This window comes from Vanessa cardui, chromosome 14 (genome assembly GCF_905220365.1).
Source record: "Vanessa cardui chromosome 14, ilVanCard2.1, whole genome shotgun sequence".
NCBI classification, from domain to species: Eukaryota; Metazoa; Arthropoda; class Insecta; order Lepidoptera; family Nymphalidae; genus Vanessa; species Vanessa cardui.
Window position 1 is genome coordinate 11,394,466 of NC_061136.1, and position 26,737 is coordinate 11,421,202.

At 31.3% G+C, this 26,737-nt stretch overlaps 3 protein-coding genes across 8 annotated transcripts; 2 read left to right on the forward strand and 1 right to left on the reverse strand.

Moving 5' to 3' along the window:
- Positions 1-298: 298 nt before the first annotated feature.
- On the forward strand, positions 299-3,112 carry LOC124535190 (60S ribosomal protein L15). Its single transcript, XM_047111291.1, has 7 exons — positions 299-404; positions 649-841; positions 953-1,089; positions 1,272-1,382; positions 1,589-2,058; positions 2,263-2,310; positions 2,702-3,112. Exons 2-5 carry the CDS (start codon positions 670-672, stop codon positions 1,781-1,783), a joined length of 615 nt encoding a protein of 204 aa, XP_046967247.1. The 5' UTR covers positions 299-404; positions 649-669; the 3' UTR covers positions 1,784-2,058; positions 2,263-2,310; positions 2,702-3,112.
- A 3,044-nt stretch (positions 3,113-6,156) lies between these two features.
- LOC124535056 (transmembrane and ubiquitin-like domain-containing protein 1) lies at positions 6,157-13,349 on the reverse strand. Of its 3 annotated transcripts, XM_047111086.1 has the most exons (10): positions 13,234-13,349; positions 13,011-13,111; positions 12,524-12,702; positions 12,168-12,227; positions 11,881-12,018; positions 10,996-11,160; positions 10,036-10,264; positions 9,372-9,546; positions 8,208-8,350; positions 6,157-7,587 (listed from the first exon to the last, which is right to left on the reverse strand). In XM_047111086.1, exons 3-10 carry the CDS (start codon positions 12,696-12,698, stop codon positions 7,440-7,442), a joined length of 1,233 nt encoding a protein of 410 aa, XP_046967042.1. In that variant the 5' UTR covers positions 12,699-12,702; positions 13,011-13,111; positions 13,234-13,349; the 3' UTR covers positions 6,157-7,439. The 3 variants fall into 3 exon arrangements, with proteins under 3 accessions (XP_046967042.1, XP_046967043.1, XP_046967044.1); XM_047111087.1 differs by lacking the exon at positions 13,234-13,349 and having other exon boundaries at positions 13,011-13,232; XM_047111088.1 differs by lacking the exons at positions 11,881-12,018; positions 13,234-13,349 and having other exon boundaries at positions 13,011-13,221.
- A 2,292-nt stretch (positions 13,350-15,641) lies between these two features.
- LOC124535055 lies at positions 15,642-25,787 on the forward strand. 4 transcript variants are annotated; one of them, XM_047111083.1, is made up of 6 exons: positions 15,644-16,148; positions 22,079-22,157; positions 23,350-23,610; positions 23,743-23,869; positions 23,956-24,629; positions 24,712-25,787. In XM_047111083.1, the coding sequence occupies exons 3-6, from the start codon at positions 23,440-23,442 to the stop codon at positions 25,294-25,296; spliced, it is 1,557 nt and encodes a 518-aa protein (XP_046967039.1). In that variant the 5' UTR covers positions 15,644-16,148; positions 22,079-22,157; positions 23,350-23,439; the 3' UTR covers positions 25,297-25,787. The 4 variants fall into 4 exon arrangements, with proteins under 4 accessions (XP_046967041.1, XP_046967039.1, XP_046967038.1 ...); XM_047111082.1 differs by lacking the exon at positions 15,644-16,148 and adding an exon at positions 20,122-20,413; XM_047111085.1 differs by lacking the exon at positions 23,350-23,610 and having other exon boundaries at positions 15,642-16,148.
- The last annotated feature ends 950 nt before the right edge of the window (positions 25,788-26,737 follow it).

Below are 26,737 nucleotides of genomic sequence, written 5' to 3' on the forward strand. Positions count from 1 at the left end.
TACTAACTAAAATAAATTATATAAAACAAAAAATATTGAACATTATAGTTCACAAAAACCAGCTTTTAAAAAAAGGTAAATCTAAAAATGCACGATTGAAAACCCTCATCGATTATGAAAAGAACCATCATGAAAAGTTCTCATAGAAAATCTTAGAGTAAAACGAAAATATGTATATTTATTTGTATTAAATACAAGTCCTTTGATTTTATTTATTATTATTAATAATTAAATTACACTTCGATAGTTAAGATATATAGCGCTGTAATGTATTGCCTGAATTAAAAATACTATGAATAGTGTGCCTTACAAATGGCAACAAAGTCTTACCAGTAGCCACTACGGATTGTCAATCTCAGCGGTAACAGTTCTCTTTTCCTGATTACCTGTGGAGTGCGCGAGACGTATGTGTAATTTTTAATCTTTTTATATCTTTTGAATCCAGACTTATTAATGTGTTTTGTGACTTCTCAAGCTATGTTAGTTATCTTTCTGTTGTTACGTTACGTATATTTTATCAATGTGTTTCGTATTAATTCGATTGCAGAAAATACCCCACGGCATGTTTGTTAAGTGTTTCGGATCGCCCCATTTGTGGCCAGACCGATGATGTGACTTCTGATCAATTTGTATTGATTTTGTTGCTAGGTCTGCCACAGGCTTCCCAAGATGGGCGCTTACAGATATATTCAAGAGTTGTATCGTAAAAAGCTGAGCGATGTTATGCGTTTCCTTTTACGTGTAAGAGTATGGCAATACCGCCAATTAACTCGTATGCACCGCGCTCCTAGGCCAACGAGGCCAGACAAAGCCAGGAGATTAGGATATCGCGCCAAGCAAGGTAAGCATCAGGACACCAATCTAATGACCTATATATTATTTGAACTTCTAAGAATATTGTTTAAACCATCCCAGTCGGCTCTAAGTATGCTAAAGGTTTTTTCTTTTTTAGGTTATGTTGTCTTCAGAATCCGCGTGCGACGAGGTGGTCGCAAGCGTCCAGTCCCCAAGGGTGCTACTTACGGCAAACCTAAAAGCCACGGAGTAAACCAACTGAAACCCACTCGCAATCTACAATCTATTGCAGAGGTATTGTTTTTTTAATATACACACATGTATTTCGATTACTTACAGCTTATGTTATGTCCACGTGAATGATACCTTCATCGAAACTTACATTTTTTTAGAGAAAAACAATAAGCATACACTTTTTAATTTACTCATTTATATTAATTTTTAAGATCCATACATAATAGTTTTATTAATTACAGGAACGCGTCGGTCGTCGTTGTGGAGGACTCCGTGTACTCAATTCATACTGGGTGGCTCAAGATTCTTCTTACAAATACTTTGAAGTCATCTTAGTTGATCCCTCACACAAGGTAAAATAATCATCTACTAATACTCTATATAAATATTCTTAATTTTCAAGTATCTTTATTATTTTATATGATGATCAAATTTGTCATGCACCAATCTGAAAGGTTTTGCTGAATACTCACCTACCGTATTATCTGATAATTTTATTATATCCCAATTTAAACAATTCACTTAAAGGCCTTGTAAGTAAATGTAATATGTATTTCAGGCTATTCGTCGTGATCCTAAGATCAACTGGATAGTAAACGCTGTGCACAAGCACCGTGAAATGCGTGGTCTCACATCAGCAGGCAAGAGTTCCCGTGGCCTTGGAAAGGGTCACCGCTTCTCTCAAACCAAGGGTGGTTCTCGACGTGCTGCCTGGATCAGACGCAACACTCTCCAACTTCGTCGCAAGCGATAAAAACATTTTTGTCATTACTATTGACTTTCTATTTGTGTGTATTATTCTCAGATGGAAAGTCAGTGGTATTCCAATAAAATAATTCTAAAAAAATATCTTTTTATTGAGTTACATTTCTTACAATCTTTAAAAAAACAATAAAAAAATGTAAGTATTATTCTTGTCTCAAGTATGTCGGAATATGTATTTCGTGTTTTATTTTTGTTTTTAATAATCGTTTTTATATTACAGGCTCACCTGAATAAAAATGTTCAGCTTAATTAACACATGAGAAGGTAAATTTTTGTTTTGCAATTATTGTTTTAGTAATACTAGTAGATTTATTTCACTGAATAAATTAAATGATGTTAAAATGCTTTATGAGATGCGCAACCATGATTACCACGCATTATTAACTTCCTTGGATGGCTGATAATTATCTTCATAACTGTTCTTTAATTATTGCTAGAATACCTACTTAATGTTTTATTTTTCTTCAGGTACTTCCTCAGCGTCACTATCAGCTGTAGAATATATGCAAAATAAAGGTATATATCATTTTATTTTATTTCCAATATTCAAATTTTTAACTTGCCTAAGCTAATATTTTATGTCAAATTTGTCTTAATTCATCTAGAGGGCTTAGATAATTAATTTAAAATGTTGACTGATTGCTCATAAAGAAATAATAATTTAACACAATACATTATTGATAAACAGTTATTCCAATCAACAATGACTGTTGCACTTAACTATTTATTTGTTAAAGTGTTTATAAATTGGATATAATAAATTTATCGTCTAGGTGAGGTTATTGTTATTAAATTTTCAATAAACCTCAATCCGGCGAAATACATTTATTAATTTAAATACACATATGTAATCTATGCTCTTAAATTTGTTTTTCAATGTTATTCAGTGTCAAATTTTGTATTTCAGGTGCTAAAGATAAAGTTTAAGATGTGATGCCCCACTGAAGCTCCACTATTGTGGTTATTTTATGGCAGCATTCTTCTTTGACCTAGAAGAAACCACCTGAACAAATAGGCAGACCTGGCTCACTAGAAATTGTTCAATCCAAAGATGATCTCATCTATGAAAATTAGTGGACTAGTGGTTTTGACAGTGGCACATCTATTGTCAGTAACTACAAACTATGAAGAAAGAACTAACTACTAAACCATCTAAATGGGTCAATCACTTTAGGCCACTGCTGTTTTACGACAACAAGACCACTTACTGCACAACAAAACAATAAGTTCAATGAGCTATAATCCAAACTGCCTTCAAAGAGTATAGATGCTCGCCCCCATGGTATTGTTAGTAAAGAGTTCTATTAACTTGAGATAAGACTGAGATACCAAAAGTGCATAGACAAAAACGGTGCTTATTTGGATTAATCGAATAAATATAGCCGTATAGTCCGTCCTGACCTTGCACCTTCAGATTTTCATCTGTTTCGGTCTCTGCAGAATTCCTTAGGCAGTGTCAGGTTAACATCACGAGAGGACTGCCAAAACCACTTGTCGCAGTTTTTCGATCAGAAGCCCCAAAATTTTTACAGCAATGGGATCATGTCACTACCAACAAGATGGCAAAAAGTTATGGAACAAAATGTGCCATTTAGTCATAGTCAGTCTACATACTTTAGTCAAATGTAAATAAACTATAAAAAAAACTTTTTGAATTTTCATATAAAATACGAAGAAACTTTTTCCCCAACCTATTATTTATTGTAATTTTATTTAATCATTAGTCATTCACTATTTTCAATCATAGGGACATTGCACTGTTTTTAAATAAATTATATATTTTTTTCATCTAGTTGATATTTGTGTTGGTTGAATAACCTAACAAGTTTATGCTTAATTGTATTAATAGTAAATCAGCTTTTATGGAATATCTTTGTATATTATTCTGTATAACATAATACTGTCAGTAACTTAAATTTATTTCAAGACTGAAAACCCCTTCTAAGTCTCCATACCATGATATAAAACTGAATTCATATGCATATCAATTGTATTGATTTGTATTTCTATAAAACGTCGAAAAGCAGTTTTCATAATGAATCTCCTCCATCTCATGTTAGCACAATAATTTTTTCAAGGAACTATCGATAGTTGACCTTAAAGTCTATTTCAGGATTTAATATGCAAGTATTTTTCTAGCCTGAATTAAAAGTAATTTTTTTGCAATACTCTCGATAGTATTAATACTTTTGCTCATGGGCAACTACCGATCGTATTAACACGTAACAATAATATCGATAGATTCGATACTTTGGCTAACATCTTAACTACCGATATGCAACACTAGTTTGTAGTGTCGGACTGCCAGTGCCAAGCAAAGCAGCGCGCACGCTCATTGTTGAAATAAATTGGAGTGCAATTCCCTGGCCTCAGGCCTCCACTTTTTCGTTTTCGTCTCTTTCCTCGATTGTATTTAAATTTAATCAATGTGTATAACTCGACCGATATTATTAAATCGAAATGTTGGGTAAACGAATAAGACCAATTATACCTAAGGTCCTATTATTTAAATTATGTAGCCAATCTTTAAAAATATTAAATTAATTGTTAGTTCATTTCGACAATATGCAATTTTACTACGCATAAGAATAATTAGTCTACATGTTTTTACACTAATCTACACTATTAAAACCAATTTATATTTATTATTGAAAAACCCTAGGAAACGTCACATAATGCCTCAGGTATATTTTGTGATTTATCTGGCCTTTGATCGTGTGCAACACAGAACGTTGGTCAAGAAGCTACATCATTATGCCCTTAGAGAATGCAATCAGTTTATGAAAGGAATCTGATTTAGTGCTTCGATGAAAATGGAAATACGTCTCCTGGGGTAGTCTCTTTTCCTTTCCCATTTATTTTATGATCTTTTCAATGACATTGCTGAATATATCTGAAAAGGCAAACTTGTAACTAATAGCAAAAAGAAAAAAACTTTAGGTATATTTAATTCACCAATCAAATGTAAGATCTGAAAACCGACTTTAAGTATAAATAAGGACGCAATGGATGTTTTAGGAAAAACCAATTCCTTGGTATAATTTTAAATTACAGCTCGCCTTGAGGCCCCCAAATATATAAAAAAAATTGTTAAGTGATGTACATCGAATGTATAATTCCTCAATATAATTCTATTGTCATTCTAATTTGGGCTAATCCAGTCGATATAAGACATCGTTAAGATAACATTCCAAGTAATACGTACTTACGAACCTTTAATATTTTTGCTTTCATTTTCTTTCCAACCGTGTTTTCTATTTTGATAAATTCGATAAGAATTAGACTATCATCTGTGTGAATATGTTATAGCCATATAATATAATATTATTAATTAAAGCCATACTATAATTCTGCTGTAGATGAGGGCTATTCGCGCAATCTATAACCTAGGAGCCAAGGAATCATTTTTTTTTTTTTTTTTTATGTTATAGGTCGGCGGACGAGCATGTGGGCCACCTGATGGTAAGTGGTCACCATCACCCATAGACAATGACGCTGTGAGAAATATTAACTATTCCTTACATCGTCACTGCGCCACTAACCTTGGGAACTAAGATGTTATGTCCCTTGTGCCTGTAGTTACACTGGCTCACTCACCCTTCAAACCGGAACACAACAATACTGAGTACTGTTATTTGGCGGTAGAATAACTGATGAGTGGGTGGTACCTACCCAGACGGGCTCGCACAAAGCCCTACCACCAAGGTATAAATTATCATTAAGGTATAAATTTAAATAAATTAAAATATGTATTGTTGCTTCTCAATATATATTCTGTAATGTTTTGTATGTACGAAAAAATATTAATGATTTAATGAGAAAATGTGATCCTCATAACATTGGTACAAGGAACAAACACAATCTTGTTACTCCTTTTATTTGACTGCATAGAAGTCATTAACAGGATCCCGGAAAACGTTCAAAATGCTTCTGTTGCCAAATTAAAAAAATATATTAAGGAACGCATGTGTGCAAAAGGTTACTATGCAGTTGGCGAGTTTAAGTTTGATATTACACCTTGGGAATGAAACGATCGCCTCCCGGCTATTTCTATTTATATACAATTATGTATCTTACTAATTTGACAAAAAAAATCAATATTCGCTGAGTTTCTTTCGCCGGTTCTTCTTAGGTCAGGGAGTTCCTTTTTCCGAACCGGTGATAGTCTTTAATTTGACCAGCAATAAGTAAGTGTAATGCTTCTATGTTGAATAAAGGAATTTAAGTTTGAGTCTTGAGTGGAGTTTTTACTGTTGGTGAATATGGTTTCGTTTTGTAAAGGAGCCATTTCTAAATGAATTTCTATTTTCGAACCATGAAAATACGTTATTAACTATGCACGTCATAAAATAAAAGAAAAGCTTTTTGGTTTAGGTTTATTGCATGAACTTAAAAATTAAATAACAATAAAATGTTTTAGCAGAAAAGTAATGTACAATATACACGAGAAAACGCGCCAACTAAGCTGTTTCAGATAAATAAAGTGTGCAGCAGTCACCGTATTTCTTATTAAATACATTAATTTTTAACCTATTTTTATTTACATTCGCTGAAACCAATAATGATTTTATACATTTACATTAAATATATTCATTCTATTATAAACAAAAACCGTCGCTATATACCTGCATCGGATCATGTCGCGATCATATAATTTATAATACAAACTGTATTTAGAATGTAATTATATTGCACAGATTTTGAAACGGCTGACTATTACATAATAATATTTCTACGTTTTGCAAATGTATGTTTATTATATATAGGGAAAATGAAAGTGTTTCTTAAATTTATTTGTTGTTGTCTTGAATTCACAAGACTAATGATAACGATTAAATTAATATTAATTTTAGTAACATATGTTTATTTCATTTTTAATTTCACCATTATGAATGATATCTATTATATTGATTTATAAATACACTAATTGATTTAATGACTTCTTTATGTTTTGACCTCAAAAACAAAAGGATATAAGTAAATATGTCATATAGCACTATATTCAAACGTATAATAATAATTTCAGGAAAGGTATTTCCTACAGTTTCTGAATACTTATTCAGATACTGTCGTTAATATTTTCATGATGGCGATATGATCCATTTCAATTAAATAAATAAGCGGTACAATAATGATTGAGATTAATTGGACGGTAAAAATAAAAAGGCTTTGTGCTTTACATGAATGTATACTAATTTTTAATAATAATTAAGTAATTATTTTATTTATACTCAACTCAAGGAAGCATAAAATATCATCTGATTAAAATATTTTTAAAATGATGAAAAATATCACACTCTGTAGTGTTATTTTATAGAAAATTGTACCTAATTTATTATTTGGTACTTCCTCCGTTTGACTAAATTATGTCTATATTAATTTCACTTTACGCAAGCATTTTATCCAAAGTTTTAAAACATTTTTTTTAGAAACTTCGAGAAGATTTTTATGCATTAAATATCCTCACGCAGCAAACTATTTTAAATGTTGCAATTCAAGCTAAAATGTTTTATGAGCAAATATACTGTGGTAATATATATCTCTTTAACACCGATTTACTATTACATAAACCGGCCACAGGCTCATGAAATACATTAAAGTTTACAAAAGGCGGTTCATAAGTAATGTGTACATTTAGATACGTTTTAGTTATTGGGTACGGGTTGCGCAGGTCGTCGGTCGAAATGGAATGTATCTGATAGATAGAGACCAAATATAGCAACACTATAGAACACGGTCAATCCAAATAGGGCAACACTGGCACTGGCCGTAAACATGTTGGAATATTCACACCTGCAAAGAAAATATTTATTTTTAAACTTTGAATTATAAAAAGTAATGTATGTATAGTCTGTTCGCGTTAAGAATGCAGTGAGTTGTCATTGTTTACCGGCCTGACTCCGCCCCCTTTGACCAATCAAATCTATTCAAATTACAAAGTCAAGTTCACATTTAATTAATTATTAACTGATATTTTTATTTTTATAATTTAAATTTTGTTTATTTATATATTTATATTTAATTTATTCAAGCTGTACACGTAATAATTATTTTAACCTATAGCTACTAGATGACGTTATGTCAAAATATGTAAATTTCTACATCGCGATGGCAAGATTCGCAAACGATTGTATATACCTAGTGGTTAGAATTTTGTTGATTAAACATCCCGATTCGATTTTTACTATAATGTGTATTTTTTAAATTCATTATACTTAGTCTTTAAAACAAATATAATTTGTTGGAATTTTAACACAAATATGCATACACCTTCACCCTGCTGTTAAAAAAGATTTGATTGGTCAGGGGGCGGAGTAAAGCCGGTAAACAATGACAACTCACTGCATTCTTAACGCGAACAAACTATTGTAATATTTTCAACATTTCTCTGAATATATTTTTTTATAACAAACCTGAAGAACCATACTACGGTGAGTGCGACGGAGACTAGAGTCATAAGGATGTTCTCGAGATCCCACGCACGTTCCGGCACCGCCGCGGTCTCAGTCACCAGCTCGTGAGTGTTCGCGGATGTCTCTGATAAGTTTTGTTGTTGCTGATAATAAACAAATATATTTAAGTTAGAGTCGAGATGGCCCAGTGGTTAGAACGCGTGCATCTTAACCGATGATTGCGGGTTCAAACCCAGGCAAGCACCGCTGATTCATGTGCTTAATTTGTCCTTATAATTCATCTCGTGCTCAGCGGTGAAGGAAAACATCGTGAGGAAACCTGCATGTGACAAATTTCATAGAAATTCTGCCACATGTGTATTCCGCCAACCCGCATTGGAACAGCGTGGTGGAATATGTTCCAAACCTTCTCCTTAAAGGGAGAGGAGGCCTTTAGCCCAGCAGTGGGAAATGTACAGGCTGTTACTTTACTTACGTTACTTTATATTTAAGTTTTAGAAAAGAGTGTTGCACGAGACAGTGCACCATAGTCTGGTAGTAGTAAGTATTTGTGATGGAGTGCTTGTGCTAGTGTGTTCAAAAGATTTTGTGAGTTGAGATAATCCAAGGGTACAGCGTGTATTGCCGTGGAGCAGAAAATTATGATGATGTGCTATAATAACGCGTTATATCACCAATGATTTATTGGCCATTATGTGAGTTGAGTGATAAGCGGCCTAAAACTCCATTTTCTATCAGGCCCAAGGCACTAAATGAAAGACTGAGTAGATAATTCCCGAATGAAAAACCATAGCTATTGTGATAGGCCCGATGAGGGCCTCTGATTTAAATACAGAGATCTTCAAATCCAATATATTAGAGAGGTGTGGGTATGTGTGTGGGAACTTGTGGGTGTGTGTGTGTGAACTTGTGGGTGTGGGTGTGTGTGTGTGTGAACTTGTGGGTGTGGGTGTGTGTGTGTGTGAATTTGTGGGTGTGTGTGTGTGAACTTGTGGGTGTGGGTGTGTGTGTGTGTGAATTTGTGGGTGTGGGTGTGTGTGTGTGAACTTGTGGGTGTGTGAGTGTGTGTGTGAACTTGTGGGTGTGGGTGTGTGTGTGTGAACGTGTGGGTGTGTGTGTGAACTTGTGGGTGCGGGTGTGTGCATGTGTGCCTGTATGTGTCACCTGCGAGGCGCCGCGCGACGCTCTGGGCGAGTGCGAGGGGTGCACGAGACAGTGCACGACGGCCTGGTGGTGCAGGCCGCACGCGCGCAGCGTGGCGGCCTCGTCGCCAAGCACACGACCGCGGAATATGAGCCGGACGCGACGGTCAGCGCACAGCTCCGCCGAGAAGTGCCGTCTGCAATATGAACACCACACATTAAAGTTTTAAAGAGCTAACTGTGACAAGCTCACTAGCGAAAAATTTTTTTTTTTAGATCTATTGATTTTTATGATTCTTGTATTACTCCATTAAAACAATTTATATTTACATACATATTTACATTTCTTGGTGGTAGGGCTTTGTGCAAGCCCGTCTGGGTAGGTACCTACCAATCACCAGTTATTCTGCCGCCAAATAACAGTACTCGTTATTGTTGTGTTCCGGTTTGAAGGGTGAGTGAGCTAGTGTAACTACAGGGGACATAACACAAGGGACATAACATCTTAGTTCCCAAGGTTGGTGGCACATTGACAATGTAAGGAATAGTTAATATTTTTTACAGCGTCATTGTCTATGGGTGATGGTGACCATTTACCATCAGATGGGCTACATGCTCGTCCGCCAACCTATACGATAAAAAAAAAAATTTACATAGTAACTATAAGTCGAGAAAAAAAAAATTACTGTTTGAAATCCTTTAAAAGTTCATCAAGGCTTCCTTCTACTTCTTTTAACGTGTCATTTAGATATTTAAGCTTAATTAGTATTTTTCTTTCATCGCCAGCACTGTCTATTACATCACTTGATGTCCCAACGGCATTTTCTGTCTCAACATCTGCAATTTCTCTGTCCGTAGATGATTCTTCTTTTTGACTGGATATTGCTGATTTTGGTTTTGAATTAGAATGTGATTCTGAATATTAAAAAAAAGACAAAGTTAAGTCAGTTAGAGCTATAGAGCTGTAGATGTGAAAAGTGGTAGATAACATTGCTAAAATGTTGTAAAAAGAGAAATTTATACCCTGTCCAAACAGTTATTCACTTTTTGCCAGAGGGAACTAGTGATAACGGCAACTCAACACTTTCATTGTAGATTAGATTTATATGTATCTGGTATTGCCAATAAACAAAAAAATGTTCTGCCTTTGAATATTCCTTGTATTTAATTTATAATTTAATATTATTATATGATTATCTTAATTTAATACAAAATAATACTAATGAAATCTGTAAACACTATTTGATTGTCCAATTCTCATTCTATAAAATTTGAAACCTATCAGTAAATGTAGAAATACTTTAACAAAAAAAAATTAACATAATAATGTTTAAAAAAATCTGATACATTAACACTAACAGTACAATACATACATAGATTATATATATTTTAGTGTGATGAAATATATATAATCCTTCCTTTAGAATTTTAAAGTTCTAAATTAAAATTCCAAAACTGAATAACTGGTTGGATAGGATGTCATACAAATAAACTAAGATTATATTTGTATTTGGTACATATATCTATCTACATATGATACTGAGGCACTTGTGTCATTGTAAACAAAGAAGTTTCTTAAACTGAATGTTTATAAAGCCAATATCAGTCATAATTAGAATTGCTATAAATATATTTGTAATAAATACCACTTGATCTTGTAAAAAAGTCACATCCAGTCGTGACATCAGCCTCCATGGCACTGACTATGCTGTCCATCTCTCTTATCTGAGCATTGCTGGCGGGCTCTTGTTCCTCCATATTATCTGTTTCTTCACTTTGAGTTTCAGAGATGGTTTGGTTATTTGGAGGAGCTAAAAGTAAAATACAATGAAATTATTAATACCACTATTTTTATGATGTAATTTCCTTTTAAAACTTTAGAAAAAGTACAGGAATAGAAATATAATAGTTCTTTCAAGTAATTATTCTGAAGAAATACTGATTATTATAACAATAACAATAAAATGTTATAACTATGGATAACAAACGAAAAGCTTATTTATTGGAATTTATTAAATCCCATCTGTTTTAACTCTAACTGGTATAACTTCAAGCAAGTTCAATTGACAAATGCATTGTGCATTTTTTAACTCAACTCAATCAGTTGAATGCAGTGTAAGCAAATAAAATACAAACAAACACAGGTGTGTAATTGTACACACAAGTTTTCTGTGAATATGTACCTGCGCATAAAAACGCTGGGTATATAAAATAAGTAAACAGTAAACAGAGAAATGAAGGTGACGAAAATATTATTTTTCATCATATGAAGAGGGAAATGTCAATTATTGTAAAAAAAATTTGATAGCTGATCCACTGAGTCAGCCAATAAGTAAAGTAATATAAAGATTTAAAAAGAAATAATATTACGAGTATCAATTCTGGAGTCATTGACACATTTTATATAAAAGGTGACCCCGACTCACTTAAAAAAAATCAGGAGAAGAACACTGAAATTTCCTTGGTTTAAAATTGTATGTTCAAATAGGTTTATATTTATGTAAAAAGCATGTATGCATTTATAATCTTACAATCAATCCTTCGATAGAAATGTAAACGATTGTTGTTCAACATCGCCATATCTGCATCAACAATGCTGTCCATTTCCTGTAGAGGTATCACTCTATTGTCTCTGCTGTTCTCATTATCAGAACTTGTGTTATTTGCAGCTGTCATTTAAAGAAATAAATATATCAGTTAATTTTTATATTTCATATTCAAGCTCTATTATATACTGCAAAATAATTTACTAAAAATAAGAACAACAGCATTCAATAATATTTACAATATGAAATCAGTCAAACAACAAAGTATATACCTATAGGTTCTAAAGTTGACGGTGGTGTAGTATTTACTTGGGTATTGGTTATGTTTGATCCTGAAAGCAGCAAATTTATAATTTTCAAGACAATATTTATTTAAATTATCATAGAACAAACAAGGCCAAGCAATATAAGCAACAAACAGAAAGCCTCATGAATCATGAAAACCAGTGGTAACCATGAACTTTTTTTAAAAATAACTAAATTGTATAAATAAATAATATATTAATATTACAACAGAAACTTAAGTATGTTATTAGCTTAGAGTGTTTTCTCTATGAAATATATCCTTTTTTAAATTTTAATTAATTGACCTAGTAATTTTACAATGCAAAGGAACAACTGAACTCACTCGTTAAAATGCTGACTGTAACAGGGTGATGAGGTCGAGATCTCATCACAAGTACAGTTCTGTATCTATCAGGTCTTGCATTGGTGGACCACCAAGCTAGAGAAGCTACCACCACAACTAACACAACAACCACGAACTGCACCACTTCATCCCCAACACCTTCTATTAAAGACATTCTTCTAAAACAGTAATGAAAAAATTTAATTCATTTGATTGGCCTATTATTATAGAGATTAAAAAAAAACTAATTAATAATTTAAATATTTACATCAATATTAAAATATTTGGATATTCCTCAGTGTTTATAAAATGTATTTGCTTAGTAAAATTAATATATAATGATGAAATTATTAATATTTTGCTATACTTATAAATACAGGTTTATTATAAGAAAGATGATTACGATACTTGTTATAAATTACAATCCCATCAAGGTCATATACATGACAACGAATAATATACAACAAGTAACAACATATGCACTTACCTCGTTTTGTTGTGTTTATATAGTTGAAGATACAAACAGTATAAACTACATAAGTATTCGTTCGAAGTAGTATGAGTTATCGTAAGACATTTCGGAAAAATCTGAAAATAATTACCTAAATAAGAATAATGGTTTATTGACGAAATATCAAGGTATTTTCAATATGTCACTATAACATAAGAACGCTCGCTGCACACAAGCTACATTTAGTAATACAACTCACTATATAATAATGAATGCACTGTAGTATTATATCTATTTATTAATAAAAAGTATAAATTTTTACTTTACGAACTGACAAATCGTATTTTCAATTTTTATTAAATGGCAAACGATAAAATGTCATTAATAATTAAAAAAAGTCATACTTCTACAATACCTATGGATTTTTTTAAATGGCAATCATATTATGCAACGACCAACGACAATTTACTTTTATCTACATAATGATTAAACCTGAAATTAAAAATTAAAATATGTGATCAAGAATATATTTAACTACTGTAGTGAGACATTTTCCTATAGATGCCAAAAAAATATCTGAAGATATGTGTATATATACCTAACTTACAAAAGGTATTTTTATGTTATTCTATTGGAATTATTACATAAAATATACCTACAATAAATAAACACTAAGTAAGTACGTTAAAAATTATAAAGTGGACTAGATTTAAATACAAAAACAGTTTAGTGATACATAAATGACAAAACCATAAGATAACTTGACTTTCATTAATTTAAATAAATATACAGAATAAAGTTAAAATAATTACATTTAAGAATATAAAAGATTTCTATAATTTTTTCACACCTGACAGTGTTTTTGTTCGTCTTGTTCTTTCGAATCTTCTAAGATGATGATCATCAAACGTCAGAGGTCAGACGTACTTAGCGCTTACGCAAAGAAAGAAAGAAATGTTTATTAGGACGCATTACATAATAAAACAATAAGAATAAATAAGTATAAAAAAACTAAAAGAAAAAGTAAGCGTATAATGCCGATTGTATATCCTCTACATCATTATGTTTCGCTTATACATACATCTACGATATTTTGTGGTTCTGTATATAAATCCAATATATTTAAATAATTAAATTGACCATCTATAATTTTGATCTTTACAGTGTTCAGTGGAGTGGATAGTGGAGCTTAATTCCATTTTAAATCTCTTGATTTCCGTCTATTTTCATTATTTATAAGAACACTTTGTATTGTTCAACTTTTTCAAATATGGATCAATTTTTTTTTGTTATTGCAGGTCCAGATCAACTACTCAAGAATGTAAGGATTCTGAACGAATGTTCTCCGGTTCCTTATGATATAGTTTATTTTTAAGCTTTATCCCAAATAATTGTAATGTTTAAAGTCTACTCTCTAATTTTTTGAGAAGTAATACCATCAATAAACGCTTCTCTAATTGTTTGCTCTTCGTGTTCTTCAGCAGAAGCGTTTCGGAATATACAGTCATGAGTCATCAGACAAGGTCTAGGTTTAATGTAGCCATTATCAATTGTTTTAAATTTACAATTATAAATATATGGAAAAACTGTTGGAATTAAGTGATTAAGCAATATCATCAGTAGTATAGAAGAAATTTCTTCTGATTGAAATGGTAGTTCCATTTTTTTTTAATTATAGCATTCGGATTTTTATCAAATCTGTCGGGTAAAGAGTGATTTTCGAAAATTAATATATATACATAGAGAATCCTCCACTCGCTTAAGACATATTTTAATTCAATTAAATGTATACACAAACGAAAGAACAATAAGATAACTTAACTTAACTTAAAGAATCCTACATAATATAATTATAATATATAATATTTGACAAGATAAGATAATACAACAAATTGTACGTTAGTTAGTATTTTGGAATATTGGTAGAGGATAGTTGTAATAAAATCGAAACACAATTTAAATTTTGGTATTCTATAGAGAGAACTTTGTTCGTTTATTATTTTCAACTTTCATATTAAGCAATTTTTTAAACCATCTGGTATAAATAATTGATTTCTTTGTAAAAAATTACCCCGAATTTACCTGTAATTCAGCTTGATATAAAAAAATACCTTAATAGTAGGATCGCTCATCTGTTTAATCTCTAAAATACTAGTTGTTTGTGATAAACAATTTTTAGCTGATTCTGTTATCAAAACTGATTGACTCAAAAAATGATAATATAATGTTATAAAATATTCTCATAATGCCTAGTGTGCAACTTATATAATTTTTACATTATCGATTTAAACGTATTAACTAATTTGTCTGAAAATTGCATCATCTAAGAATATCAATCATTTGACAACGCAACGATTTACGCAGAAAATAAAAATAATATTTGTTTCTTTTAATGCTTGATAGTTAATTTTATAAGAGCTAATAAAACAAAAAATGACATATGAGACGCATTTGTAATTTATTTGTTATCATACCCTTTATCTTTATTGGCGAAAGTTAGTTAGACAGAAAATTTGCGACAAAATTATATGCGTAGAATGGATTTGAATGTTTGAGACATCATTTCTGACCAAATGTCAAAAGCCCACCAATGTCGTTCTCACTCTCTCTTATTACAAATGTTATTAGTTTTGCAGTCGCGCTCTTTCATACAATTTGGATTTAACCTCACACATAACTGTTTTTCTCATCATATCACTATAAAAATCGAGAAGAGCAGTGCACTAGATAACTTAAGAGGAATCTTAAAGTTTTGATTTTAGGAGTGTCTTTGGAGTTCATAAAGTAGCTTTGATTTAATTACAACACATTAAATAATATTAAAGTGTTTTGTATCCTTAAAAAAATATTTCTCTTAGTGGACGTTATTATTTTTGTTTATTTTTATTTTGGTCTTATTAACTGTAAAGTAATAAGACCGCCGACTGGTTATATATTTCCAAATATTACGAGAGAAAAAAGAAGTATATCCAAAAATAAATATTTTCAAAAGTATTAAGTGATTAACATGAGCTACGCATATACTGAACAAAAAAATAATAATTACTATAACAATTTGCTGAACATAAACTACAATACCACCAAGCAGTTGCATAGTCGAAGGAATTATTGTTTTATGCGAAAGGACAAAATAAAGAAATTTAAACTAGTTATTACAAGAAGAAACATCAATATGTAAGTAAATAATGAACAAATTTTGGTAACAATTTTTTTATATGTGCCTGTACTATTTAATCTATAACTATATTCAATAACTCCATTGATACTTAAATATTAATCCTTGAAGTATATACTTTTAATAAAAAAGGTAAAACAAATTATTTTATTGACTAAAAATATTAATATTATAATATTGCATATTGCTTCTTAAGACATTTGGTCTTAAGAAACTATGTAACTTAACTTTGAGTTAATCATGAATGCCATGGAATGTTATGCTATTTTTGCTACCATAAGTGTCAAATTTTACTTTGGTAGTGGAAGCTACTTATTATAAGTTGTTTTAAAAAATATTTTGATTAAGTCTTTTTCAGAATTAATTTGATGAATGATGAGTCCATTGTTCATACATCTTCTTTTTTATTTGGTATTGTTTATTTTGGTCTGATAAAGACTTATGTAAAATATTTTACTAATTTTTATTGTGTAGTCTGATTTGGTCTGATTTTATTTAAAAAATATAAACAACTGGTTGAAAATAAAAACATTAATAAATATATGGCTTTGAAAGTGTGAGCTTGGTTTCAAAAAAACAAATGTAACTTAAGTTACAAATTATTATTTTGGCAGTTATTGTTTGTTAAATAGAAAGAAAATAATGTTGTAGATACCAGGTTGTACTTTAAAAATTTTCCATATTAATTTTTGTGTCTGTTTTAATTGTTTTTTATGAGTATATCAGTGCAAAGCAAAAGTTTGCATTGATTGTGTAATGATAAAATTAAATGTTGTTTCTAAATAAAAATAATAGGTTATTTTACACTTTATAAGAGTGGCATGGCATGTTGCTGTTGCAGATTGTTGTTTTCTCTGTGACTCATTGCTATAAATGCAGTCATTTGATACCTATACCCTTTTGAAGAATTTCTGCACTTTGGAACTAGAACATATGATGAACTAAACACAATATAATCTAGTTTTGGGGTTTACATATAAATATATAAACATTTACTAGTTTATATTTTTTTTAGATTTTTTTTAGAAATAGATATTAAGGATTCAACTTTCAGATCTGCCGATATACACAAGGGTATTTTTGCCTGCTGTTTGCAGGTTTATCTCAGATCTGCAATCTGAGATTTGAAATATTATTAAATTCAGTCCAAAAATTTAATGGTTAATTAGTATTCATAGCAGATCTCTCGAATTCACATCATGCCTTCATTATCAAAAAATTTTGATGATTATTTTGTAGTCAGCTCAATTTACATTAACCCAAACTTACTTGTAATGCTCCAAATCTATATATTCAAAGCAGATTAAAATCGTTTTTCTTTGTAAAGAACTACATAAAAATGATGCACATGAAACTCAGCATGAGTGTTATCCTACCAGTACACTTAAAGCCAGTGTCTGCATCACAAATCGAACTATTTGGCGTATTTTATACATTGGCGTATAATTCATTCGACATTGACGACATTTGATAAGAATGATTGTTGATAATACTTATTCTGATCGTCGCAATATGCTTATTGCTACAGAATGGCCTAATATAATCTAAATGTTGTCCGCAGCCGCAGCCGAATAAAATATTTAAATAAACACCACATTTATTAATTTCTAATGAAATTTTTATTTTTAAGCGTTTGATGCAATTGTCAAAGAAAGACATATTGTATTCAAATTTCTTGCTGTTAAAACATTTGGGATGGATTATGACCAAGAACCATATACTATATAGGTACCTCTGTTGTCTCGTAATTGTGATCAGTATAAAAGACCAAGAGGTTGGTAAAGAGTCATAGAATCCTTTGAAATGAGCGCAAACCCCTACTGGACCATCAGACACGGTCGTGTGGTGCGTGTCGTCAAAAACAAATTCTGCTAAATATACGTCGCCCAATGTTTTGACTCGGAAGGCGGCCCAAACTTTTACGGGGATGGGAGTTGTGGTTATTTCAGAAACAAAATCTATTTTTTTATCGGGAACCGTTTTTTTAAAAAATATTATTTGAATCAAGTAACGTTTCACTTTAATGAAAAATTGATAAAAATAAGATACAATCGTAAATACCATGTCTAAGTGATAATAATATTAACAGTCTCGTACAATCTGTGAATATAACAATGTTATCGCAATGACTTTGCAAAATGTCGATGGCGTAGTGCCGACAGAGGCCATGAAGGGTGGGCAATGCCATGTACTCTGTCTCCCGTTCAGCTTAGATTAGAGTAAATTTTTAAGGTTTCTTTGGCGCTTGGAAACCTTATATATATGTTATTTTTAACACATGGAAACTTTCTACAAATAAAACAATACAGTTATTGAGAAAATACATAATAAAATATTATGTTTTAAAGTTTACTTTGAGCCATAAAATTAGATGAATAATAATAATAATGTGATTACAAGGTTTTAGTATACGTTATAATACCCGTACTCCAAAATACCTTTGAATACTAGAATTTTTAACCATAATTTTCCATTACTGATACTTCTAGGACTTCATTCTTATGTTCAAGGTCATATAAGACGCGCTATTGTAGTCTAGTAATTGCATAGTTCCCTTATTTTGTTTGTATAGCTATTAAGTCATAATTGCCATATATAATGACATCGCCATTGTAATGAATGTTTTGTACAAATACATTTACAACATGTTTTTTTACATATACATACAGATATTCCTATTTTGTTCATGCTTCAGATTGCAATAGTTCTCTGGCGTCATTGTTTTATGACAAAAAAACGGAACACAAAAATAAATTTGAGGTCATTCAACTAAAAGCTAGCATGATTCATCATATAAACATAATTGCACATATTATACTTATGATTATCTAAAATGTTACCAAGTCATGTTTTAATTCACAAATTCCACGCAATAGGGGTTTTTAAAAACAACTCGTGAACTGTCTGAAAAAGATTTGGGAGATTTTGGGAATGCTCGTGTGGTTATTGACAGTGGTTGATGCGCTACATTTTTGATTGAAAAGGAAATTCTATTGAAAATAAATTTTATCCTCTATTATGTGCATGAAGCACTACGATAGGTCTGATTTTTTAATTATATATTTTTTGATTACCTCAAGTATATTAATCAATGTTATAATACTTTTAATTGTTTATAATTTATAAGTATATGATTTTCGGTGAAAGCAATACCTATAAATTTTAAATATTATTTATAAAAATTAAGTTACGATGGTGTAACAGACGGATATGACGTAAGTTAAAAAATGAGGATTAACTACCTACGTTATTCTAAAACAATGTTTTTTGTTGATATGTATAAGCGTTTGAAATAAAAGTTCGTCAGTGTATGAATTTTAAACTTTACAATATAATTAACTCTATTTACAGGAAGATTTTCTGAGAAAATATTATGCATTTAATCAATTACGTTCACGTTCATGTTGTAACAGATGATTAAATAATATTTTTCTATGTCGTGATTGTAGCTATGATGAATCATTGATAAAAATATTTTAAATTTATTGATTGCTAGATAGAGTTTATTGAAAACTGGATCAAATTATTATAGATAGATTTAGTTTGCTTTATTTTACAACAATAATTTTAGTTTTAGTAATTTATTTAAAAATCTTATCGCTCCAATGGGCTTAAAGTTTAGCGGAATGAAAATATGATCATATTTTATTTAGTTTATCTCTTAAAACAAACAATAAATGTCTGAATAGCTTAAATAATTCAATAACGAAGACCAAATTATCAGGTGATTCATAAAGAAACATTAGCTTCGCGCATGTTGTTATGCTATGTAGATGGCAGATTTGAACAGTGTAAAACCCCAGTGAAAATCCCCCACCGAACTACTTGATCGAACTCGTTGTTTGCGAGAATCAACTAAATACAAGTATAAAAGTAGTATAGCAATGAGAAAACGCGATGGTCTCGTGACTCGTTTCCCATTGGCCAATGTAATTGACGTCATATAAAAAGACCAATCGGAGACTAGCCAAGATATTTTTAGAACGTGAACGCGACAGTGGGGATTAAGGAAAATTGTTTGCGGTGCTTCGGCTCTTTATGTTGCACAATGTTTTTGGCTCTCTCATAGAGCGAATGTATACTTGAATCCTAAGTGATTGGAATACTTATAATTGTCGAAAGTTCACGGTTGTCATTGCATTTGACAAAGTTTCCATTGCCTGCTGCTCTTACAGCGTTTACAGCTACTTATTTTTATTAATTTTAAAAAGTAATTAGTTACTTTTGTGCATCTTGGTGCCTACAAAAATTTTATTTTTGTAAGGTGAGTATTTTTAACTAAGCAAAAATAATATCTATAAGTAATTTTATTATTAAGTTATACATATTCCACCTGTTTAATTTTTTGGAACCATAAATTGTACATAAAGAAATTTAATCTAACGTTACTGATTGGATACACGCGAGCATGTTTAGACCTGCTCACTCACGTTGTTTTGTTGCATGAGTACCTGTAGACTGTGGTTTTAAGAAAGTTCTCGAATGTTTCAGAATTAAAAAAAAATATTTAAAATATTTTGTTATTTCGAATTGTACGCATTGAAAAGTAAAAATGTGTATGCGTATCAATTTTATTTCGAAATAAGTATTTTAAATATGTTATTGCGTAACAATTAAATTTATTCTTGAGTAAATTTTAATGACCTATTAAATTCTCATTAGTGACTCTAGTCGAATAAAAAGTAGTCTTGGTTTCCGTAGTTCGATTTTTCCTATGCGAATCTTACTAATATTGTAAATACCAAAGTTTGGATGGATAAATGTTGCTCAATCACGCAAAAAGGCTGAACGGCTATGAATGAAATTCTGTACAGAGATAGATCATAGTCGGGAATGTCATATAGGCTAGTTTATATCACTAAAACCTTCACCCCCCACCGCACCTCCCTTCACACGCGGGTGTAGCCACGGCCGGAAACTAGTATAATATAAACGCCTGTTTACGTCAATGGTGACCTTGTTGTTCGGTAGACTTTTTAGTAAATGTGAAAGTATTCCTTGTAAATTACATACGGTAAAGTTATATATATCAAAGACATGCTGCGAACAAATTTTATTAAGTATGTCTATATCTCTATATTGTCATCTATTTCTCAGTTATTAAGTATCAAAATGGTGACTGTTGGTGACCATTTTGGTACTTAATAAAGGTGGTCACAAATAAAGTATATATAAATTATAATAATTAGTCATAGGACAAGAAACACAATTATATCTAATGATAGCATAATTAGGTATGTAAATGTAGGAATAGTGTAATCACTGTAATGTTTGATAACTGATATACTGTCAATTATGATGTTCTAGAAGTTTTTCGTCCATTCTACTTTTAATGTAGAAACTTTGTAATATATACAACACGTAAAGATAACGTTAAAAGTAGTATCAATCGATAAGTGTAGGCGGGTCATCATGACTATTCAAGGTCAGCTCGACTCTACAAGTTGTTATAGCTTGATAATTTATATATATCAAGTTTGCATAGCCTTAATATTATTTTATATGGTGGTATAAAAATCTAGAAATAATATTTTTTATTGAGATTAAAATAACTTTTGTAATTACAGCGTACCAACGAATTTTTTGTTATATTATGGCTTATTTCAATAAAGACGGAATAAAGTTAAACAACCTTCGATTTACGTATTTCATGCAATGCTCAGTTATATTGTATACTGCGTACAGTACTTGTTTGATAAATCATTATTTCTCATACAAAAAACACAAACTAATCATACATCATCATCATTGATTTTAGTTCCAAAGTTCGTTTAACAGCATGATCGTCGTTAAAATGCCATATTTCCGCAGTCCACAGTGACTAAGATAATACAAACTGTCTCTCCATTTATTATTATATAATAATGTAATTGTATAAGTTGTGTTAATTAATTCCATTATTAATATTTTTTCTTATCTATTGTTGCAGGTCTATCGCTGCGACAGTTTCTTGTCTGGGAGCCTAGAGGGTTAAAATTTCTTTAGGGGCTCAAGAAGAGTTCAATAAAGTAAGTACTACCGCTGTAGCGGTTTTGTTCCCCTAATGACTTTTTTGTTACAGAACTGCAAGATTCCAGCGCATTGAAGAGAAAATTTCTCCAGAAAATATATATTGTTTCAAATTTTTGAAAAACTTTGTTTAGCAGTTTTATCAGGGTTCATTTCAAATAGATTATTTTGTACAATTGAGATGGACTTAATAAATATTATAATTATTGTAGGATTGAATACACCATTTTTTTCATCTTATTACAGCAATTTAGACGGTATATTACATATCAAGTTTTGTTTGATAATCGCGTCTTTATTCATTTTGTATTTTGGCCAATTAATACATAAGTCAAGAAAAAGATTCATAATAAGCTTTGGACACACAAACGCATATCTATAACGAATTCTCGGTCATCTTGCGATATTGTAGTACAAGTAATATGCGTTTAAATAGCAACTACCAGGCAAGAATATTAAATTGTATAATCAAAAAACGTAGTATGGATTTTATATTCAATATTTAGTTACGGTGGCATCGAATTTATTATTTAGGATCTCATAACATAGAAACTTCAAATTCTCATTTCCTTTCCAAATCACTAACAAACACACAACATGACACCAAATTGCCGTCATTACAATACACATTATATGCAATTATTCTTCTGTTTAAAACAAAATTTTATCATTAAAGGCGGTTGAACGAAAGAAAAAAATCATTTTATATAGTTCGACAAAGAATAGCAACCATAGCTCTATTTCTTTTCTTTTCTAATCGGTTACATGACTTTGGGAGTTCGTTTTGTTTTTACAATGTTAAATTAAATCGAAACTACTTATATTATTGGAAATCGAAAACGCAAATTAATAGAAAAATGCGTGATATGTTTCGCGGTTCATATATATATTTTAAATGATATTTATGCTCACACCATTCCTTGCAATGTCATGTAAACGATATTCTATATATCTATTTGTGAGTCCTGTACGTGTGCACGGAGTTAGTGTTCGAATCTTAAAACTGATTCTTTAATTTAAAATCTTTCAATATCTTACCCTTGCATATGTTAAAATAAAAAAAAATTATATCACATTCAGACATCTAAACATTCCCACGATCCTATCATGCTTTTATGGTCCACCTTTTTTCCTTACCTATGCTTCATAAAATATATACATTATGTTACGTCGTATCATTTCTGTTTGTAGTTCTATTCAAAATGGTTGCTCAAAAGATCACCGTCAGTCCGTGTCGAGGAGACGATAACGGAAATAAGTTCGAACAAAATACCGAAAGACATGGTTTTTTCGCAAACGAGTGTCAATACTCAACGTCATTTGAAAGTGGTAGAAATAAATCGCTTAAAGTCCGAAAAGAATCAACAGGTGAACGGTCCAACCGGAGTAATTACCGGCGGAACTACAAAGTCAACGTCATCATCGCCCGTGCCTACAACCAGCTTTTCCGAGGTAAGGGGGTGTCTTCGAGTCCGTGAGTACATATCATAATTTTATTTTTAAGTTCTATAATAAGTTCGTTTAAATTATTTTTAGCTCTCTAATTTTTGTAAACACAATCTAATATGTAATCTTAAATTTCAGGACTATCTGAAACCGGAGCCGATATTCGAGAATACGATGTTTCACGATTCGGACTGCGAGTTCTTCCAAGATCTGGTAGAATGGTGCGCCACGCCAGTCGCCGAGGAAGAAAAAATACAGTCCACTGGTAAGAAGTAAAACAAGCTATAGGAAAATTTATTGTTTCACTGTTCATAGCAAACAACTTATCGTAATCATATTTCTTATTAACAGATTCTCCAAACAAACCAGAAACAAGGGCACACAAAACCGACACACCATACACGCCCATCTCGCCGCAAGGTTGGGATGTATTTGACGCTAACTCGCCGTCTGCCCAAACGATTAATCAAACACCCAGCTATCCCGTTTCACCAAACGTGGATGGGTTGGCAGAGTTTAACACAGATTTTTTTTATAATTCAAGTATAGCAAACAATAATAAAGTACCATTCCAAGAGCAATTTGTAGATATTAACACGTTGCCAGTGGTAATAGGTGATTTAGCGTCCGAAGTAATCGCTGACATGAATCCGTGGCAAGCAACAGAGTCTGCTTGGCAGGATATACACGACATAGATTACACTAAATCAATATCAGACACACACAACACAATGCCCTTCATCCATCAAGATGACTCACTGGACATGAAATTTGTATCGGTTACACCGCGAGAGGTGGAAAATAACAACATAATAATATCAGAGTACATAATCAACAAGGAAAGGGATGTGGGGACGCATGAACAAGCACTGCTTGCACGACCAGAGAGGCGTGGGGTGCGGCTCTCCGTAGATGTGGCTGCGCACACAAAGACATGGCCTGAAGATGTGGATATTATAAGTACACCAGAAGTCCTCAGTTTTGTTGAGCAGCTGGAGAAAGAAAAATGCATACTTCCAAGCTCGGTAAGCTACCTTTCCTTTTTATATAGTTTGTTTAACTATTGTTGTTATTATTTGTTTAATTTTCATAATTTTATTCATATAGACTACTGCATTGACATCCGAGAACGAGATCTACGCAGAAAGAGCAAAAACAGAAGAATCTCCAGCCCCAGTAGACTATGAACCTATAACTCCTAAAAGTGAACCTATAGTTGATTCAGAAGAAGATACCACATCGAATCCAAAAAAGCGGCGACGCCATGACAGTGAAGATTCAGATGAGACTTATACTCCGTATACTGAACAATCACCTAGGAAATACAGAAAGCGAAAGCCTAATATACCTATAAAGGAAATGATAAAAGCACTGGAAGGTGCACAGCAGCCAACAAAAACTCGAAGAGGTAGACCTCCAAAGAGGAGAGAGAGTACACTATCTACTGTAAGTGATAACTCATCAGTATCTACACATGAGATGAAGTACAGAGAATTAAGGGACAAGAATAATGAAGCATCAAAAAGATCTAGAATGAATAGAAAAATCAAAGAGCTACAAATGGAACAGTTAGCTGATGAATTAGAAGAGAGAAATAAGATACTTAAAGTTCGAGCAGATCTTCTTGAAGACATGACTAAGAAGTTGAGGGACGCACTCATGACAGCTGTGTCCCAGAAAAAAGTAGGATAAGACTATTAAAATTGGTGCATAGCACTATTTTATACATTCAAATCTATTTGAATAGATTTAAAAAATGTTTTGGGGGCTATAACTATAATTACTTTATTTGAAACATATTGTATAGATAGCCCAATTAGCCATGACATAAGCATTACAAATTTGCTTTATATATCTCGGATTTGACAAATATAATTTTAATTTATGGACTTGACTATTATGATGTATTAGATTTAAGCATTCATTTTATAAAAAAACTATTGATACATTTGAAATATATTTTACAGAAGATTCTTAAGTTTAACAAACTTATGTCATATTATCTTAGTCTTTCGATGCTGATACAATGCTCGATTTTAATGTTAAAAAAATAAAAAAAAAAATCTTCATCTATAATGTAGAACATTTGTTAGTTTATTAAATTATGCATGATGTTCAATTGAATGAAGCAAATAGATTTATTGTTTTTATTGTATTTGGAATAAATGATTTCATTTTGTTAACAATTGTTTGACTTCTAAACCGAACCCATACAAAAAAAATACTTTACTTATCTCTTAGTTCAGGAAAAGCTGAAGTTTGTGGCTAATTTTTTTACAATAAATTTACATTGGGTCCACACAGTGATCAAGGTCACATCGATATTAAATACTACGCCTTTGTGCCCTAAGTTTTCAATAAAAACAGCTTCAACTTAAAATAATAGAGCTGACATAACATTTTTTTTTTTCACTTACGCAATTTCATATATAAGAAGCACTTAATCACATGAATTACGAAAAACAGAATATAAACAAACAAAGAAAAAAAAAAAAAACTAAGAAATCCTTTTTTGTTACTGAATAAATGATTTCTATTATTGATACGTCTTCACTGTATTTCTAAATTGGTAATTTGTCTAATATTTATTGTCATAAGCCGTGTGAGGTAAATATTTTAACAATTGCAATAAATCAACAATATCCGAGCCCGGTTGTCAATTATGTCAAGGAGGAATCGGATCTATAATTCTATAGACTTTATACAATTAGTCTAACCTGTAGAGGTAAGGGGAAGTATCTTGTATATAAAAAATGACCCTCAAAATTTTTAAAATTTAGATGGCTCTGCTGGATGGAGCTAGAAGGTACAATTTGATGGAACGAGTTGCTACTCAATAGTCTATAGCCAATATTCTAGAGAAATAGCTAAATACCCGTCTTAAAAAGGCACTATTTACCTTATTAAAAGTAAAAGTAAGGAAATTTAGAACACTATAATATAACAGTATAAAAGCATTGACAAATTAAAATTAATAATAATTTGATTTGTCTACATCTAAATTGTTGTAGTATATCTAGGTTTCAACTAGATTCTCAAGAAGTCTTGATCTACTGCTGTTTTTATTTTGAAGTATGTATATAATATTATATGAAGTATGATTCGACTCATCACAAAACAGTTAACATTATGG

Bases quoted from the DNA above. Each gene is read 5' to 3' on its own strand.
- LOC124535190 (XM_047111291.1), top strand. From the start codon at position 670: ATGGGCGCTTACAGATATATTCAAGAGTTGTATCGTAAAAAGCTGAGC. The intron at 1,090-1,271 runs GTATTGTTTTTT...TATTAATTACAG, and splicing joins ATCTACAATCTATTGCAGAG to GAACGCGTCGGTCGTCGTTG. The intron at 1,383-1,588 runs GTAAAATAATCA...TATGTATTTCAG, and splicing joins TAGTTGATCCCTCACACAAG to GCTATTCGTCGTGATCCTAA.
- LOC124535056 (XM_047111086.1), bottom strand. From the start codon at position 12,698: ATGTCTTTAATAGAAGGTGTTGGGGATGAAGTGGTGCAGTTCGTGGTT. The intron at 11,161-11,880 runs GTAAGATTATAA...TTTTACTTTTAG, and splicing joins TTTCTATCGAAGGATTGATT to CTCCTCCAAATAACCAAACC. The intron at 9,547-10,035 runs GTAATTTTTTTT...TTCATATTGCAG, and splicing joins CTTTTAAAGGATTTCAAACA to ACGGCACTTCTCGGCGGAGC.
- LOC124535055 (XM_047111083.1), top strand. From the start codon at position 23,440: ATGGTTTTTTCGCAAACGAGTGTCAATACTCAACGTCATTTGAAAGTG. The intron at 23,611-23,742 runs GTAAGGGGGTGT...CTTAAATTTCAG, and splicing joins CTACAACCAGCTTTTCCGAG to GACTATCTGAAACCGGAGCC. The intron at 24,630-24,711 runs GTAAGCTACCTT...TTATTCATATAG, and splicing joins AATGCATACTTCCAAGCTCG to ACTACTGCATTGACATCCGA.